Source organism: Gekko japonicus, unplaced genomic scaffold (genome assembly GCF_001447785.1).
Source record: "Gekko japonicus isolate JY-2015 unplaced genomic scaffold, Gekko_japonicus_V1.1 scaffold46, whole genome shotgun sequence".
NCBI classification, from domain to species: domain Eukaryota; kingdom Metazoa; phylum Chordata; class Lepidosauria; order Squamata; family Gekkonidae; genus Gekko; species Gekko japonicus.
In genome coordinates this window covers 450,576-469,047 of record NW_015169173.1, presented here as the reverse complement: position 1 = coordinate 469,047, position 18,472 = coordinate 450,576, and the positions used below count along the sequence as shown (strand labels likewise).

General features: G+C 43.7%; 1 protein-coding gene across 1 annotated transcript in view; it reads right to left on the bottom strand.

Annotated features, from left to right (window-relative positions):
- GARNL3 (GTPase activating Rap/RanGAP domain-like 3) overlaps positions 1-18,472 on the bottom strand; it is a 102,422-nt gene that overhangs the window by 25,966 nt on the left and 57,984 nt on the right. Inside the window, exons 9-15 of the mRNA XM_015415842.1 lie at positions 15,235-15,333; positions 13,384-13,487; positions 12,897-13,005; positions 9,484-9,529; positions 8,517-8,623; positions 5,996-6,111; positions 4,227-4,331 (exon numbers count right to left, since the gene is read on the bottom strand). Coding sequence (XP_015271328.1) covers positions 4,227-4,331; positions 5,996-6,111; positions 8,517-8,623; positions 9,484-9,529; positions 12,897-13,005; positions 13,384-13,487; positions 15,235-15,333 — 686 coding nt within the window. The remainder of the gene's footprint in view (positions 1-4,226; positions 4,332-5,995; positions 6,112-8,516; positions 8,624-9,483; positions 9,530-12,896; positions 13,006-13,383; positions 13,488-15,234; positions 15,334-18,472) is intronic.

Here is an 18,472-nt window from a genome sequence, read left to right as displayed (position 1 = left end):
GAAGCCGGCAAGAGAGACACATTTATTTTGTTTATCCCAATCTTCAGCCAAATGCTTCCAAGACAGCTAGCTACCAAAACGAGATTCCACACTTGTAAGTATTAAATGATAAAAGTCATTAAAAGACAACAGAGGTGGCTCTTCAGCTCTCCGTTTATTTGTCCCCAATGGATATCGAGTTTCCTTTTAGCCATCACAGTGGATAGATATTGATGGACCGTATCCTTCATGAACGTGTTTCTTTCCCAGATCCTAGTGTGACACCGAATTCTATACATTCATGCATTGTGTGAATTTCTCCTGCACTTGTGTTCTTGGGTAAGTACTTTGAATGGGCTAGCTACCATTTTGGCATCAAAAACATGCAGAATTTGTGAAGATGCGGTTATCTCTGCATACCTGGCAAGACTGCTGATAGCAATAATTAATTTCTTCATCTCTATGATCAAATTCAGACCTTTATTTCGGCTTGCTTCCGGTACGGCGCGACGACGGGCGGCGCGCGGCTCGCTCCGTGCCGCCCGTCCCTCCTTCGCTTTCTTCTAGCCTCCCGAGTTTCGGGAGAGCCGGACCAGCCCTCCTGGGGGGAGGGCTGGAGCAGGGGGCTTCGTTTTCTGGCCCCTCCCGTGGTCGGCAAGCGGGGGGGTGACCAGGAGTGCCCCGACGCGGGGCGAAGGAAGGGAAGAAAACATGGCGTCTGCCATGTTGGAAGAAGACGCGGCCATCCGGAACTGTTTTTAACTTTCTTTTTTGGATTACATTGGCAATACTATGGCAACACAGAAGAAGAGGAGAAGAGCAGAATCGGAGAGGTGATAAAATTCCCCAGATAATGGTGCCAAAATATGAACAGTAAGTGGCCGCGAAAGATTTTGGACTAAAACGCAGGACATTGCTCCAGTGGGGGAAGGGATCGAGGAGTGCTGAGACTATGTACTGTGCTGTTCTGGCAAGGAGTTAAATGAAGATAAAAGTTTGGTAAAGATAGAAGTGGATAGAGCATGAAGGAAATGGAGTGCATGGTGAGAAGCGGGGAGGAAACGGACGAGAACATGGAAGACGGGGAAGCTACAATAGAACAATTTATTTGGGCTATGATTGAGGCTGTAAAAAAAGGTTGCGATGAAGCAAGTGCGGCAATAAGGAAGAAATACAGCATACAAGTAGAAACAGAGGAAAGAGAAAAGCTGGAGCTGGAGCAGGAGCAATTTGCTATAAAGGAGGTGATAGAAGAGAGTTATATAGAGAAGAGAGAACATGTTACAGAGGAAAGCCCAGGGAATATACAAACGAATGACTTTGTGGGACCTAATGCTTTACCAATGGAAACAGTAGGGAAGAACTTGAAAAATAAAAAATTCCCTGATGACAAATTGGAATTGGAGTTGTTAAAAGGAAAAGGACAATGTTTAAGACCTGAACGAGAGAGAAACAAAAAAGTTAAAAGTAGGAAAAGAAGGGCGTGGAAATTTAAAAGAAAAAAAGACCTTGGGAATATAGAATGGTTGCAAACTAGAGAGGAGGGATTTGGAAGGCATGGGAGGTTCAAAGAACGCAGGCATGTGGACATGTTAAGATTGAGGCGTAGACTGCTAATGTTAAAGAGGAAAAGAAAGCCATACGAAAGATAGAAAGATACCCAGATACAGGATTTGATGGAAAAATGAAATAAAACTTATGCATGGATGTATTTATGCAATGGAATCTGAACTGTTGGTGTAAATTTAGGGAGACTAGAATGGATTATTAGGTGATTAATTATTTTTGGGGATGAAAATTAATTTTTTAAAAAATGAATTAATGTTGGAAATGGGTAGTGATGGAAAATAGAGTGTTGTCTGAGTTTGGGAGATGTCTAAATGGAAGCTAGAATTTAAGTATCTAAGGCCTCTATAGTATTGGTAAAATGATTATGTTTAATTATATGTAGTGCTTGAAAGTTAATTTTGAAATTTAATAGAGTGACGTTAAGTTTGGGAGATGTTTAAATGGAAGCTAGAACTTAAGTAATTAATGGTTCTAAAGCTATATGTATGTATGGTAAAATGATTATGTTTAATTATATGTAGTGTTAGAAAATTAATTTTGACACTGGTTAGGGTATGTGGTGGTGATATAAGTTGGTGTTATAAATAGGTTTAATTTATATGTGATAACAGTTTAGAAGGAGGAAAATCAGGTTTGATGTAAAGTAAAAGAAGAGGGGTAAGGTCTTAGCAGTTTACAACAGAAAGAGGTAGAAGGAAGTGAAGGTAAAGTAATGGGTAAAAGAAAATAGTAGATCAATCCAGAAGTAGAGTTAAGGGTTCCAATAGAATGTTTAGAAATTATGAAAGATGTAAAGAATGAATGGTGATCTAAAAAGGTAATAAATGTTAAAAAAGATGCAAAAATTAAAAATTAAATTAAATATTAATTAATCCCCTATATGTAAAGCAAAAAGTGGGCAGGATACAGGAGAAGGGTTAAGGGTTAGAACAGTGCAAGCTAAGAATGGGAAAGAGGTAACAAGCAGATAAGAACAACCAATAAATAGGAATTTCTCAATATAGCTCAGAAAAGACAGTATAGATAATTTAAGGGAGATAGAAATATAAGTTGCTAGTCAATACAGATAGGATACTAAGATTAAGAATAAGGGGATAGCTGCTTATTCTAGGGATGAAGCTATGTCATTCTGTGTTGTCACAAAAGTGAAATGTTGTCTAAAGAAGCTGTATATATGTATTCTTGCTGATGAATGTTTGCATGGTATAGGCTTATAAAACCAAATAAATATATTCACAAAAAAAAAAAAAATTCAGACCTTTATTTCAATGGAAGGATCCCTCCTGAGTCACAGTGCCAGGAACTGGTATCACTGATGAAACCAAGGATCCCCTAACAAGCATTTCCAAACTGGGGAGGGAAAATTCTGACTTCAGATGCTTTAATACTCATTTAATACCGATCCCCAGATGCTGAGGTTTGCCTTTCCTCCACAAATGAGACCCCAGTGAGCTTCCCAAAACAAATCTCTTTTGCTTCAAATTGAGTTTCTTTATAGTTAATCCCTTGTTATTAGTCTTTGCATACATACAACAGAGATCCCCTGCTGACTCCTGTTTCCTTAATTTTCTAGATCGGCCTCATTTCTACCATGTATCAGGTATTGGTATATCCTCTCTCTTGAATGTCTGTTGTGTTACCATGTTATCTGGGTGGGAGGGGGAGTCAGTGGGTAGAAATCCATCAGATGCTAGTGGGAGATGGCACTCACAATTTGAGCTTTGGAAATAAACAAGCAGAACACCAGAGGGCCCATGCAAAAATAATCGTGATTAAGAGACTGAAAGCATATTGTGGAGGCAACTATTTCCCTCATTTCCCCCCAACAGACTTTCTCCCCTTCTCACCAAGTCCCCCGCACACTTAACTGGGGTGAACAATTAAGTGTACACTGCTCCTAACCACAATTAGAGTTAACCAGATTCCTGCATACGAAGAGCTTGCAAATCTGCTTCAAACCGTGGTTGATATTGGAAATCTGGTTAACACTGATCACGGTTAAAGCTGGCTGGCTGGAGCAAACCATGGTTAAGGCTAGACAAATTTATGCCAGTAAGGAGATGGACGGGGGCAGAGGAGGGGGAAGCAAGTGATCCAGCAGCCCGTTCCCAGTCTCTTAGCTACATTAAGTGACACCTTGCCCTGATGTACAGAAAGGCTTGTTTGTCTTCGTGAGAGTTGCCCAGTGAGTCCTCATATTAACCTCTAGCATTTTCCCAAATATGAGGAGCTGATTAAGGGATCTTATGGCACAGTAACAATTTTCCTGTAATGCCTTTGCAATTTCTTGAGGGCAAGTGACAAGAGAGATCCAAATGCAGTAGCAGCTGGTCATATCATACTGTTTCAAGGTAGGCAGGAAACACAGATGGGCTGCTGACCCCCCCATATCCAACTTGTATTGAAATGAAGCAAGCCCAACTACCAGGATCATAAGAAACTGCCTTATACCAAGTCAGACCACAGATCATCTAGCTCAACATGGCCCACCCCAACTGGCAGTGGAGACTGAAGAAAGTCTTTCCCAGCACCTCCTGCCTGAGAGCTGTTAACTGGGGCTGAACCTGGCAGCTTCTGCATGCAAAATGTGCCATTCTCACCAAGAAAGTGAGCCCACTGCCATCTCTCGATTTCACCCTGAACAATTTAGTTCACAAACCCCCTTCTCCTGCACGCACCTGGCCAAGACGAACAAATTCAGCTTGACGGGCTTCTTCTTTCTTCCTGGCCGATTTTGGGGACTCGGGTAAGACGTCACTGAAGGACCTCCTGTTAAGCATGTTCTTAACAAAAACAACAACAGTTTTTAACGAATAGGATGCCATTATGGAGGTTCTCTTAATTTCATGCAATGTACTAGCTTTCCACGTGGAGGTTCTCAAAATGAAGGCGCACTCAGTCTTCCAAGAAAGACTGCCCAACAGTTTTTTAAAATTAATTTTAAACGCTATTACATAGCTTAAGATAAAATGAGGCACAATTCTAGATATGAAAGTCCATTTTTTTTCTTCTCCATGACAATTCTTTTGTACTTAGAATACAGATCCTGAAGTTCCATCATATTCCAGCATGGGGGGAAAACAGAACCCTGGGAGGGACCATGTAGATTCTCAAGACCACAGTCAGGGAGTAGGTATAGCTCCCACCCCAATGGTATTTTTTCTCCCATTCCACTAAATTGCTACTTATGGGAAACACTGGTCCAATCTGAGGCATCATCAAACTGAGCCATGGTTTGCACTTACAGTCAAACTTGATTTATAACTGGGTGCCTTCATTTTCCATCAGCTCACCAGTCTCAAAGTGCACTGTCTTCTACAGGCTGAGCAAGAGCCATAACCATGGTTTGGCAACTCATATACTTTAAGCCAACCAACAAACCGTGGTTTGTAAACCCACTTCAAACCATGATTTCAGATTCCAGTTTGCCAACCAATCGCAAACCATGGTTTGTCAATCAAACATCATCCTCAAGAATGAAAGATCAGCCTTGGTGGATCAGACCAGTGATCTATGTAGTCCAGCATCTTGGCCAACCAGTTATTCTGGAGGGCCAGAAACAGGGCACGGAGGCCAAGGCCTTCCCTCACTGTTGCCTCCTAGCACTGGCATTCAGAGTTCTACTCTCTCTGAACCTGGAGGCTCCCTTTAGTCACCATGGCTAGTAGCAACCAATGGACCTAACTTCCATGAATTTATCTAATCCTGTTTTAAAGCCATCTATCTTTTGGCTTGAAGTACTTGAATACTACAGATGACATAGGTGGGCACAGGACAGCACGTGAAAGGGAAAGCAATATTCCCCCTTTGCTGGCTGACAAGTGAACACACTGATCTCAAGTATGTTTTCCAAAGACTCCTGCTCATCGGGGCAGAGCCTCTGTAAATACAGACTGTATCTGCATAGTCTCCAGGGCCATGTGTGGTGAATGCGCATAGAGAGGAGCTGGGTCCAGAGCACTTGATCCTGAGCCCCCTTTACACGCATAACCTTTTACTCGCTTATGGCATACATACAAGACTACTATAGTCAAATTTCTCATTTGGCATGATGGCTAAAAAAATTTTTTAACCATAATATTTTATTAGGTTTTAACATAAAATGAGGCACTGCTGAACTGACAGCAAAACCCTGACCCCTGACACTGTCCTCCTTGCAGAAGGGTGCAATGTGACTGTATGCACAAACCACACAGAGACTGGACATTTTCTTTTGCCTGCAGTACATATAACAATGCTAGCATTCGATAAGAAGTCAGCAAAGACTCCTCTTTGGACAGACATCAGACTTGATTTAGGAGAACCAAAATGGTAGAAGGGGAACCTATTTACTGCCCAGCAAACCCACTGCTTGGCAGGCAGTCTTCATCAAGAGATATCCGGGGTTTCCATTAAAGGGAAAGCTCAGCAGTTAAATAAACTGGGTTGCTGGAGCACTCAAGCTTACCTTGTGCATATCAGGCATGAGGTCCTGGTATAAGGAGCGGATCAGCATGTCCAAAGTACGCTGCCGTTTCTGAGCGAATGTTGGGGTTTCCAAAGTGGCCTTCTCCCCGTTTATCACTGCAATGCAATGAACATGGGAAGACATCATGTTCCTCGGCAGAGATTCCAAAGGTGTGATGGAAGCAGCAGTGTCCCCAAAACTAAGCAAGTCTGGGCATGGCCAGCGACAGGCAGGGATGCTGCCATCATGTCCCAGGCTTGCTTATTTCACTTGAATAGATCCAGTTTGGTGTAGTGATTAAGTGCGCGGACTCTAATCTGGGAGAACCGGGTTTGATTCCCCACTCCTCCACTTGCACCTGCTGATGTGACCTTGGGTCAGTCACAAGCTCTGGCACAGCTGTCCTTGAAAAAGAGCAGTTTGTGTCAGAGTTATCTCAGCCCCACCCACCTCACAGGGTGTCTGTTGTGGGGAGGGGAAGGGAAAGGAGATTCTAAGCCCCTCTGAGACTCCGAATGAAAGGCGGGGTATAAATCAATCTCTTCTTCTCTTCTTCTTCTCTTCTTCTCCTCCTCCTCCTCCTTCTTCTCCTCCTCCTTCTCCTCCTCCTCCTTCTTCTTCTTCTTTCCATTTTGCTCCTCACTGTGTGGATCAAACCTGTTCGTTTTCATGCCATTTTTGTCTTCCTCGCCCCACATCTTTCCCACAAACGACACACATTTTTCAACCTTATCTGTGCATCGTCAAATCAACACCTGACGCTACTTGAATATCATACGCATGCAGTAAGAAGATAATAGCCACTGGCCTATCCAGCAGTTATCCAGGGATGATGTAAGGACTGCTGAATGGAAAGCACTGCGGAAGACTCTAAAACTCTACAATGACACACTCATCATTTTAATCCCACCCTTCCTACAAGGAGATCAGGGCAGAGGACAGGGTCCCTTCTCCCCATTTCTGAGAATGTGTCACTGGCCCAAGATCACTCAGCGAGCTTCAAAGCAGGATGATGATTTGTACTCGAGCCTTTAATTTACAGTCTGACATTGATATTGCCTCTGATCTTGGTCAGTTCTGTCATGTCTGCCTTGGTGGGTGAGACCAGCATCCAATGCTCCCTCTAAGCAGTGGAGTCTTGTGAGCAAAAATTCTACTTGGTGAGCTACTGACATTAAAGTTGTGAGCGAGCAATTTGGCTGCTGCATAAATTAGTTTGCTCTGGAGCCATCCTTCCTGAGCTGAGACAAAAATGTGTGAGCTGGAGGCTAAAAAACTGTGAGCTAGCTCACACTAACTCAGCTTAGAGGGAACACTGGAGGAGACCTATGCTCCCTCTAGTCTAGCGTTATTCTGTGCCCTGTGGTGGCCAGCTGTATACTCCTGGGAAGCTTATGAACAGGACATATCTTCCCCTGTGGTTTGTCCCCAGCACACGGTGTTCAGGTAGACTGCCTCTGTACAGGGGGGAGCTATGATGAACCAGTCAATATAGGACCCCTGTAAGAAAAGAGCATAGAGGAACTTCTCATTTTATTATATTTTTGTCCTGCCCTTCCTCCATGGAGCTCAGGATAATCTTACATGATCCTTCCACCTCTGTTATTCTCTCAGCAGCTCTCTGAATGGATTAAGCTCAGACAGAATGACTGGCCTAAATCACCCTGGGAGCTTTATGGCTTAGTGGGAATTTGAACCCACATCTTCCCTGTCCTGCTCTGAAACTCTAACCATCCTCTTTTGACACTCTCTTTTCTCCTCTTGCTGGGTAGATGAAAATCACTGAGGATGACCTGTGGATCCGGTCATATGGGTGTCTATTCCAGAAGCTGTGCTCCTCCAGTGCTGAGATCCCTATTGGCATCCATGTACCACCGCTGCCTGTTTCCAATCCTCATTAACAACATGCCTAAGAATGCTCAGAAACAGGGTGTGAAAGTGAAGACCATCCCCTGTTGCATGTCATCAGCATGTGGCACACACAGGTAGACTGCTCCTGAATAGCAGCTCTCAGTGCCAAGCAAACAATTACCGTCTAAGAGGATTCGACTGCGATACCTTAAGGATACCACACCCAAGCCACTTCTCTTTTTCTTCCTGTTGCTGTTGGCTGAAATGGGGGATGGAAATACATGTAGTCCATACTTGCAAGAGAAACAATGCAATACTAAGGACTAGTGTTCCCTCTAAGCTGAGTTCGTGTGAGCCAGCTCACAGTATTTTTAGCCTCCGGCTCACACATTTTTATCTTAGCTCAGGAAGGATGGCTCCAGAGCTAACTAATTTATGCAGAAGCCAAATTGCTCGCTCACAACTTTAATGCCAGTAGATCACGAAGTAGAATTTTTGCTCACAAGACTCCACAGCTTAGAGGGAACATTGCTAAGGACAGTTACATCCTTCCCACTCCATTGCAGTCAACAGGCTTAAATGGGAACAGTTCTGGTTAGGAGTGTACTGTGTTTTAAATAAAAGGTCTACTTTGGTTTGAAGGAAAGAAAAAAAGAGAGCTCCAGCTTACATTTAACCAGCAGGAAGTCCCTGAATTCCTGGTGGTCTGTAAACACTGGTGGGGACGGAAGGGGAGGCCCAAAGAGAGGCACACTTTCTTCTGAAAAGATTTTCAGCCTAGCAAAAAAACACATATGGTTATTGAGGACAGGATGCAACTAGTCTAGTGACTGGATAAGATACCCTACGATATATTTTTTTTTTAAATGGTGGTTTGTTACCCTCCAATCACCTCTTGAGTGATGTAATGTTATACGTGATGAAGCATTATCCCTGTGACTGATTATACTAATCACTACATATAATAGCAAATTGGATCACCCCTGCTTGCATCACAAAAGCTGCACAAGGGGGCCACCCACAGACAAGACAGGGGACTACAGGTATGCCGAAAAATATGACTTCACCGATCAGTTGAAAGAAAAAACCCCTCAAAAATGGCCTGATGAGGACTTAGTGAGTGCCAAGATGCAAGGGGGAAAAAATCAACAGATTCTTTACCAGGAGAGGGGGAAAGAAACAAAACATCCTAACCTAGCCCCTCAAGCTAACTATACATGGTCCTGGGTGGAATTTCTGAAGTTGCCCTCCTATGCAACAGTACCTTGCAACCTACAGCTTATTGCAACCATCATCGTCAGTACCCATGTACACGACATTTTCAGAGTTTCATAAACAAAACTAAAACAAGAAATCCACAGGCTGCCTGTCCCTGAGCTAGATGAACCAGTAGTTTGACTCCATACACTCACACTCCTGGCATTTGTTCTTGACAATCAAAATAGGCTCCGGGGCTGAGCCATGATATCATGTCCTGGGAAGAGTCTGTAACCTTTGAAAAACAAATTATTCTTCTAGACTCTGCGCTCTTAGATCTCTTTTTTCCTGCAGATTTTCAGTGGCATCGCATTAAACAGACATCACAATATGCCACATCAAACTGACAAAATGGATGGTTTTTCTGAAACCGCACTCACCTGTAACTATCATTTTGCTTATTATATCTCACTAAGGCAAAAATATCTGAAGCATTAGTTAAAGAAATCAATTCATTACTCTCGTGCGGATGGCGATTGCTTCTAACTTGAACAGTCCACATTTTTGACAGAAACTGAAAACAAAACACAGGAAGAGAAGAAAGGTCAAGTATGGCAATATGCTGGAATGTTTTTTATTTTCAAGTTAAAGGAATCACGGGCCGGCCCATGGGTCAGAAATACTGGGCAGCACACTGCAAGCACACAGCTTAATTGTGCTCTGTTGCCTTAACCCAGGTTAAAACCTTCATGATAGAAAAAACAGGGTTTAGCTTGCTAAGCTAAGCCCAACCCCCAGAAGGGCACAGACAAGGAGAGATATTTTTGTTCCCTTGCAAGAAGAGAAGGAAAATGCCACACTCACGGTGAGCTTTTATGCAGAGGTAATGCTCAATCATCGTTAATATAGCTCATGCTTTGCAAACTCACATCAACCCATGGTTTCACATACTGATTAGCAGCCACTTGTTAACTATGGTTTAGATATTCAGATGTCACGCTTAAACATAGTTATGGCTCTGTCTGCATAAGGAATACGTGTGGTGCTGCGATTAGCACAACAAAACTGTATTCCAAAAGACTGCTACATCTTTTCTTCCACTGCAACATTCAGCAAGGTTTTTGAAACAGGTACAACATTGGGACAATGCTGGCTGTAAATGACAGTGTTCTGTTAGCATGTTGCCTTCTTCCCCGTAATGTCAAAGACAAATGGGAGAGAAAGTCTGGACTTAAAACTCTGCATGTAAAACTCTGAATGTCATATGGCTCGAACATTCATCAACAGCCCAGGAACAGGGTAAGAGTCCAGTAGGACCTTAAGGACTAACAAAATCTGTGGTAGGATATGAGCTTTTGTGAATCACCGCTCACTTCCCCGGATACAGCTTTACTTCTTCAGAAACAGCTCCAGACTGTCTCTGAAGAACTGAGCTGTGATTCACAAAAGCTCCTTCCCTGCCACAAATTTTGTTAGTCTGTAAGGAGCTACTGGACTCTTACTCTTTTCTACTGCTACAGACAGACTAACACGGCTACCCATCTTGATCTAGTCCCTTGATCTATCATTTTGCCACAGATGTGAGTCTTGTCTTCCAATTCTGATATTTTGAAATACTTGACCCTCCCCCCACCCTTGCCCTACCCCAAACACAACTCTTTCCACTGTGTTGACTGATCTTTACTTGACGCATTTTTATGCTGAACTATCACTTATGCTTTATTCCCGAGGCACATATGTAACCACCAGACCCCACCTCCCGCAAATAAAACTTTTTAAAAAAGAGGATTGGATCCAATCATGCTGTTCCATAAGGAGGAAAAATCTTTTGTTTTAAGAGGAAGTCTCCTTCTGCTGTAAGAAGAACTTCTTCCAATGGGGGGATCTATTTCTAACCAAAGTCAGTGAAAGGGAATCGTTGGATTCAACCCATTTAAAATACAGCAATAAATAGTACAAAAACTAGCAAGTTTTTATAAATAAATCAGCAAAATCTGCAGCATTAACCATTTTTTTTAAAAAGCAGCACACATAGAAACCTTTTAAGACAAGCCACAGGCCCCTAGGACACTAAAAGGCTTTAAAGAACAATGGATAATAATGCAGATCAAAACATAGTAAGCAAAATGTCAGGGGGAAATTTTCTCAGCCTGAGGCTGAAAACTTCAAATGGATGAGGATAGGATATTCTACAAACAGGTGCCACAACAGAGAAGGCCCCGTTGTTTGTAACCAGCCACCATATTTCGGAAGTTGGAAGAATTTGGACCAGACCAGTGTTCCCTCTAAGCTGAGTTAGTGTGAGCTAGCTCAGATTTTTTTAGCCTCCGGCTCACACATTTTTGTCCTCACTCAGGAAGGATGGCTCCAGAGCAAACTAATTGATGCAGTAGCCCAATCGCTGGCTCACAACTTTAATGCCAGTGGCTCACAAAGTAGAATTTTTGCTCACAGGACTCCACTGCTTAAAGGGAACATTGGACCAGACCCTCCAAAAAGGTCCTCAGGTGGTGGGCAAGCTTAGGACTTTAAAAGGTAATAACCAACATTCATAAACATAAACACAATTTCAACAGGAAAGAAGAGAGTTTAAAAATAAATAGGGCATGGTTTCCTGTCCTGAAAAACACAAAAGGCTCTACATCTGGCAATGGCACTACAGATAAGATTAGAATTTCAACATCCAATCCACATACAAAAGAACCTCCTCAGGAAACAGGAAACCTCCTCAGGAAACAATCCATATACAAAAGAACCTCCTCAGGAAAGCTCCTCTATTAGCATGTTCATAGCCTGCGGAACTCCTACAAGATAATGACTCAGCCTTACCCCACCCTCTGGAGTAGATATGTTACCTGTCCACCATTTTTCTTCTCACTTTGACACAGAGAGTACTCCATCTTTCTGTGTTATACCTCAGAGGATGCCAGTCACAGCTACTGGCGAAACGTCAGGTTCTACAGTGCCAAGACCACGGCCACACAACCCGGAAAATCTACAGCAACTAATGAACTCCGGCCGTGAAAGCCTTTGACAATAGACGCTGCTAGGACCTCCATTGCTACGTGCTGGAAAGACAATCACCCTCTTGGAACTCAAATCTGGTACAGAAAACTATGGGATGAATTCTTGATGGAATGTGTCACTTGCAAACTGAATGCTTCATTACGGCCAATTTCTAATAAATTCATGGAAAAATGGGAACCCATACTAAATGTTCTTACAAGAGAAAAAGTTATACCCACATCTTGGTCTCAGTACTACAAATGGTTATGCAATCTGCCTCACTCTAAAGACTATTCCCGCATAATTGGAATTAAAACATACTAGGTTAAATGTATACCTGAGGTTGTCCAAATACTATAGAACTATGTATGATTTTATACTTGCATACTTTTGATATTTATAACATGTTGTTATGAAATGTATTGTAATCACTACACAGAAGATGAATTTAGGGGAATCCCCCACCGTTGTATGTGCACTGAGCTTACAATTTGTATGTTGTTATACTACTTCAGTGTATTTGGTTGTATTTCATACTGTTAATTGATGGTTACAGATGAAAATTTGGAATAAAAATGTTATTTAAAAAAAAAAGCCTTTGACAACATATTAACCAACATGTGTGTGAACTTGTCAGCAGTTCCACAGGTGTGTAGGGGGATGTTGGGGGAGGGCCTGCAAGTCCCACCTTGCATGCAAGTCAGTTATTTGGATTCCAACTGCAGCATGCCCTTTGAAACATTTCTCTGTGTCCTGCAAACGACATCAAGAAAGCAATTCAGTTCATGCTGGGGAATAACGTAGCTGTCAAATGAAGACCCAATGAAGCGGTACTGGAAAAGGATACGTGTAAAGTGGGAGCGGATCATGGATGGCTTGAAGGCGGGAGAAGACTCCTCCCCTTCCTGGAACACGATGGTAACGATGTCATTCCCAATATGCCGTTTCCTTTCCACCTGTAGAAGAAAGACGGAGATCTGTCCACAGCTTCATGAAGCCCGTGCCATCTAGAAACGATGTGGCATGCAGCCCAATCCTATGTAAGCTTGTTCAGAAGTAAATCCATTTCCATTTAGCAGAAGGCCTCACTAGACAAGACCTCAGCAGATCTACCTAAGACACCCAGGCCCACTCCAAAAAGGCAGAAAGCAGACAGACGACACTCTGGCCGAGCAAAACTTCGACTGCCAAAGAACAGGGACGGTCTTAATATGACTTTTCCCAAAATGTGACTCCTAGAAGGAGTGCGACGTTCTGCCACCCCACTTCCCGCCATCTCTTATTTGACGGCGGTTGGTGGCTCGCCAAGAAAAATCAATATGGAAACCACATACTTGCTGTTTGTTCTCCTTAGAATAGGGAAGCATGGTTGACACATGGAACATTATCTCGTGCCCTTGGTAGACCGTGTAGACGGAATAGATGCCTGTGGTGTCATCTGCAAAAGGAGAGGGAGGGGAAGAAATATGCTTTCAGTGGGGGCCGGTAGTTCAGGGACTCCTAAAACCGCCCCAACTGCCTGTTGATAAGTGATGGGATGGCCTGGGGACATAGGAAAAACACAGGGACTGCCATGCTGGGGAAACCCCACAAAAGAGGAGGAGGAGATTGGATTTATACCCTGCCCTTAACTCAGGAGTCTCAGAGCGGCTTACAAACTCTTTTCCCTTCCCTCCCCACAACAGACACCCTGTGAGGTAGGTGGGGCTGAGAGAGCTCTGAGAGAACTGCTCTTGAGAGAACAGCTCTGAAATGACCCGCGGTCATACCAGCAGCTGCATGTAGAGGAGTGGGGAATCAAACCTGGTTCTCCCAGATTAGAGTCCGCGCACTTAGCCACTACACCAAAGGACAAGAGCACTAGAGTATGCAGACATTGAGATAACCAGACACTACCTGGACAAGGAAGGAACTGAGAGGAGAAAAGGAGGGCAGACTCTCAAAAAGCATGAGTCAGGGGACCAAAACAGACATGACGCAAGAGGTGTGAAGGGCTCGATCACAGGAAGGTAAATTTGAGCTGAACATCAGGAGAAACTTCTGATTGCTCAACTTTTTTGAAATGAAAATGATGTTTCCTGGAAAAGGGTATGATGGACTCCATGCAAACAAGCACACAACTTTTATTAAGTCACAGCTGGAAGCCTATGAGAGACTGGAAAGTGCCTAATGTTAGATGGCAGCAAGTCTCTCACTCAACCCGATCTTTCAGGGAAGGGGACACAGTTTGCGCAGCAAAGTATTATTCTTTCCCACGTCTGGAGAACAAAATTGTCCCCTTCCCTCCCCAAAATACAGAATCTTGGCACACCCCAATTTAGTGCAGGGATTAGTTCAAAAGAAGTACAGGTAATAGCAGATTTTTGTACTGCCAGTGGGTTCACGGTGTTTATGGGACCTGCAAACATTGGGAACAATAGTCAGAAAGACAGAATGGTGAAGCAAAATATGAGAATCAAGACAAAACAACTCAAGGGAAGTGGCCGGACAAGGACGCAAAACATGTTCACACATCCCAAGGGGCTAGTTCTCGATGAGATGGTAAGCCTCACTGTACCACCTTAGGGTATCCTGTGACTGAAAGCTCTTTTGTACGAAAAAGCCATAAAACACACACAAAGAAACCTAGCCCATCTGGGTGTGAGCTGAAGAGATCCAGCCTGGACCATCTCACACTGTGCTTACTAGAGAGTAGGCCCCGTTAAGAGCAATGGGACTTACTTCTGAGTACAGATGTTTAGGACTGCAATGTCAGTGTCCAGTTCAGCACCAAAGGCAGGGAACTCAGGGAGCAATTCCGATTGTGTGTGCGTAAACTGTCGTCAAGTCACAGTCAATCTATGGTAATCCCGTAGGGTTTTCAAGGCAGGAGACATTCAGAGGTGGCTTGCCACTGACTTCCTCTGTGCAGAGACCCTGGACTTCCTTGGTGGTCTCCCATCCAAATACTAACCAGGGCCGACCCCGCTTAGCTTCTGAGATCTGACAGGATCGGGCTAGCTGAGCCATCCAGGTCAGGCCCAATTCCTATTACCTCCAATTGCTTGGGCACTGGGATTTCTTGGGATAATTATTCCACGATGCTATTTGTTGTTTTATTGTTTGTTGGTTTTGTGTTGTGAGCCGCCCTGAGCCAATTTTGGGGGTAAGGAGGGTGTAAACTCAATAAACGAATAAAGCCTTACTTTTGGTGTCCAGTCCTCCTCTGTAGCCAGTCCAGCCCTTCAGCGTAATGGTGTCACCCAAGAGGCTCAGTAGCCTCTCAAAGCTTTCACTTCCCATTTCTGTGGGCCAAAAGAAGTGAGACAGAAGAAAGAGACAGAAGAATCATTAAAAACCACAGCCTTGGATCGAAGCTGAGCTTCCTTTACAGCCCTAAGAGGAAGTCTGATCATAAGTGAGTTTGGGGCAGTGCCCAGTCACCATGATATGAATGGCCATGCCCTTCCAGGGCTTCTCGTGGGACTCTTAACACCTTGGAATCCACATAGGGGGTCACATTATTGAACACTGCCCCCCATCTAAAAGTCTTTGTGTGGACATTTGACATACCATGATGATTGTTAGGTTATCCCTTTTCTCTCTGATAGCCGCCTTTGCATACATATGGAGCTTCTGACAGTCCCAAAGAGACTGTCCCAAGGGCCATTTCTGAACAACTCTTCTTTTGCAAAGATCTCTCCACTTCACTCACTTTTGTAATATTCAGAAGTCCAACCCACATTTTATATTAGATCCAGGATACTAGTATCTCCAGCCGAGATCTAACTTACAGCTCTGGATAAGGTGGCTAGGCAAGCTGACACCACTGGCAATGTGATTACTGGCAATGTAATGATGTCACTTCTGGTGCAATTGGACATGACGTCACCATGTCATCGACAATGCTGTGCCATTTGGCCAAACTATGGTTTTGACTGAATACTACAGCATCATCTGTGACACAATGATGTTGCCTCCGATGACAATGCCCTCCCCATTTTTCTCGGGTTGCTCAGATGTTCTAGCCAAAGTGGGAACCTGCAAAGCCTACCTTTAAGGGAGAATGCTCTGGATATTTACAGCATTTAAAAAAAAAAAATCATCAGCTTATGTACATGTTTAAAAAGTATTACAGGGGTGCAGTAGCAACAACACAGGTCACAACATAGTCATCGTAACATCAGTTCTGTCCTGCCCTTAACTCAAATCAAGTCTCAGACATTTTTTTTTAAAATAGCTTCTCTTTAGATCTTCTCACACTCTCTAATTAAAAAGGGCAGACTTCTTCAAGTCCCTTAAGAACCTCCTTACACACAGAGATAAGTTATAAAAAAAACACACACAACCAGGTTGCCATAGGAACCACAAAACCACGGAGCCACGCTTAATAGTTAGTGTGTGTTTCTGGGAGCCAGCTGGGCATATCATTTAACTGGACGACACGTTTGTATATCTAGGCATGCAGAAGGCAGCTTCAGTAGGTCAACCCATATTTAAATATAAGGGCAGGGAGATGTAGCAGTTAAAGTGTCAGTCTGCGGCCTGGAAGACCCCGTTTCAAATCCATACCCTGCCATGGAAGCTGAGTGAGCTTGGGTTAGTCTCTCTCTCTCTCTCCCTAGCCTACCTCACAGGGTTGTTGTTGTGTGGAGAAAACAGAGGAGGGGGAAACAATGCTATAAGTTGCTTTGTGAAATAAATAAATATGATGCCAGAAACAGCCAGCAGACAAAGTAAGAAAAGGGTCACCATATACTAATCACTGGTCACCAACTGCTGGATCAGGAGGACCCACAAGTGACTCACACTAGCAGTGCCCACACAAGTTCTTTCTTTGTCGAGGAGGGGTTGGCAATGGTGTGGGGGAAGGGTGATCTACACTGCATATGTCAAGCCTGCTCCTATCCATGTTTGCTTGGAAAGATGTCCAAAAATGTGTGTGCAGGGCTTTAGCTATACACCAGCTTAGAGGTCATTCCTTCTATCCAGGGGACCACAATTCTGTACAGACGGCAGGGCTGGAGATCTGTAGCAGCTTCCTCACCAAACTGCAGTTCCCAGGATTCTTTGGGGGAATACATGGCAATTAAATGTATCAATCCAAGACAAGTTTGCAAGGCATATACACCCTGCAGGAAAAAGACAGGCACATATACATTGTATAAATTGTGTTGTAACCTTCCCTGAGCCTGCTTGCGGGGGGGGGGCTAGAAGCCCAATATAAATGAATAAATAAATATGTGAAAAAGATAAGAGTGAGCCACATGTCAGGCCTAAAGGTGGTGACTTTGGGGTTAATTCCGTGATGGTAATTCCAGATGGGTGGCCATGCAACCCTGTAGCAGCAAAACACAACATGAGTTCAGGGACACCTTAAAGACAAGCAACATTTACTCTAGCATACGTTTTTGTGAGTCACAGCTCACTTCATCAGATGGACTGAAGAAGACATCAATTAAGTAGGTGCTTTTTAATATACCCTGCCATCATTCGGTTGAAAATATAAAAGCATCAGCCTAATGAATACACCATTCGATGCAATTTGTTAGCCTCTAAGATACAACTGAATTCCTGGTTTTTTATGAGTTATTTGGACTAGATCTTGTCCATGTAAATAAACGCATTACGTCAAATCAGGCCAGTGGCACATCTACCCCAGCAGTGGCTACTCAAATGGAAGAAGCAGCTCTCCAGATTCCCAGACACAGAAAAGAAGAAGAAGAGAAGAGATTGGATTTATACCCCGCCCTTCACTACCCAAAGGTGTCTCAGAGCGGCTTACAAACTCCTTTCCCTTCCCCTCCCCACAACAGAAACCCTGTGAGGTGTGTGGGGCTGAGAGAACTCTGACACAAACTGCTCTTTTTCAAGGACAGTTGTGCCAGAGCTTGTGACTGACCCAAGGTCACATCAGCAGGTGCAAGTGGAGGAGTGGGGAATCAAACCCGGTTCTCCCAGATTAGAGTCCATGCACTTAACCACTACACCAAACTGGCTGCCCCGTCACCTGCTACCCGAGAGCCTTTTACTGGAGACCCTGGGGACTGAACCTGGGACCTCCCTGCCTGCAAATGCAGCTGTCTAACCTTGAGCCACTGCCTGTTCTCGACCTCTTTTGTGCTCAGAGGCTCCCTTCCACCATGTCGCAATGCAAGCTCTTGAGGAGGAGATAAACAGCCATGAGAAATGAAGACAGACAAATTGGGGGTGGGCGAGAAACGGATGGTGTTTCTTCCTTTCATTTTGGCTGTTGGGAACACAAATATGTCAAAGTGGCTTTGTAAATATAACCAAAGCATTAAGAGCCTGCCAGAGCTTTTAGTCATACAAACACAAAATGTTCTGAGTCTGACGCTGAAATATTTCTTGCCGTCGTTTAGAGATGAGTAGAGAAAACGAATGCCAAGACACGCAGAGATACTTAGAAGGGATAGCATGAAT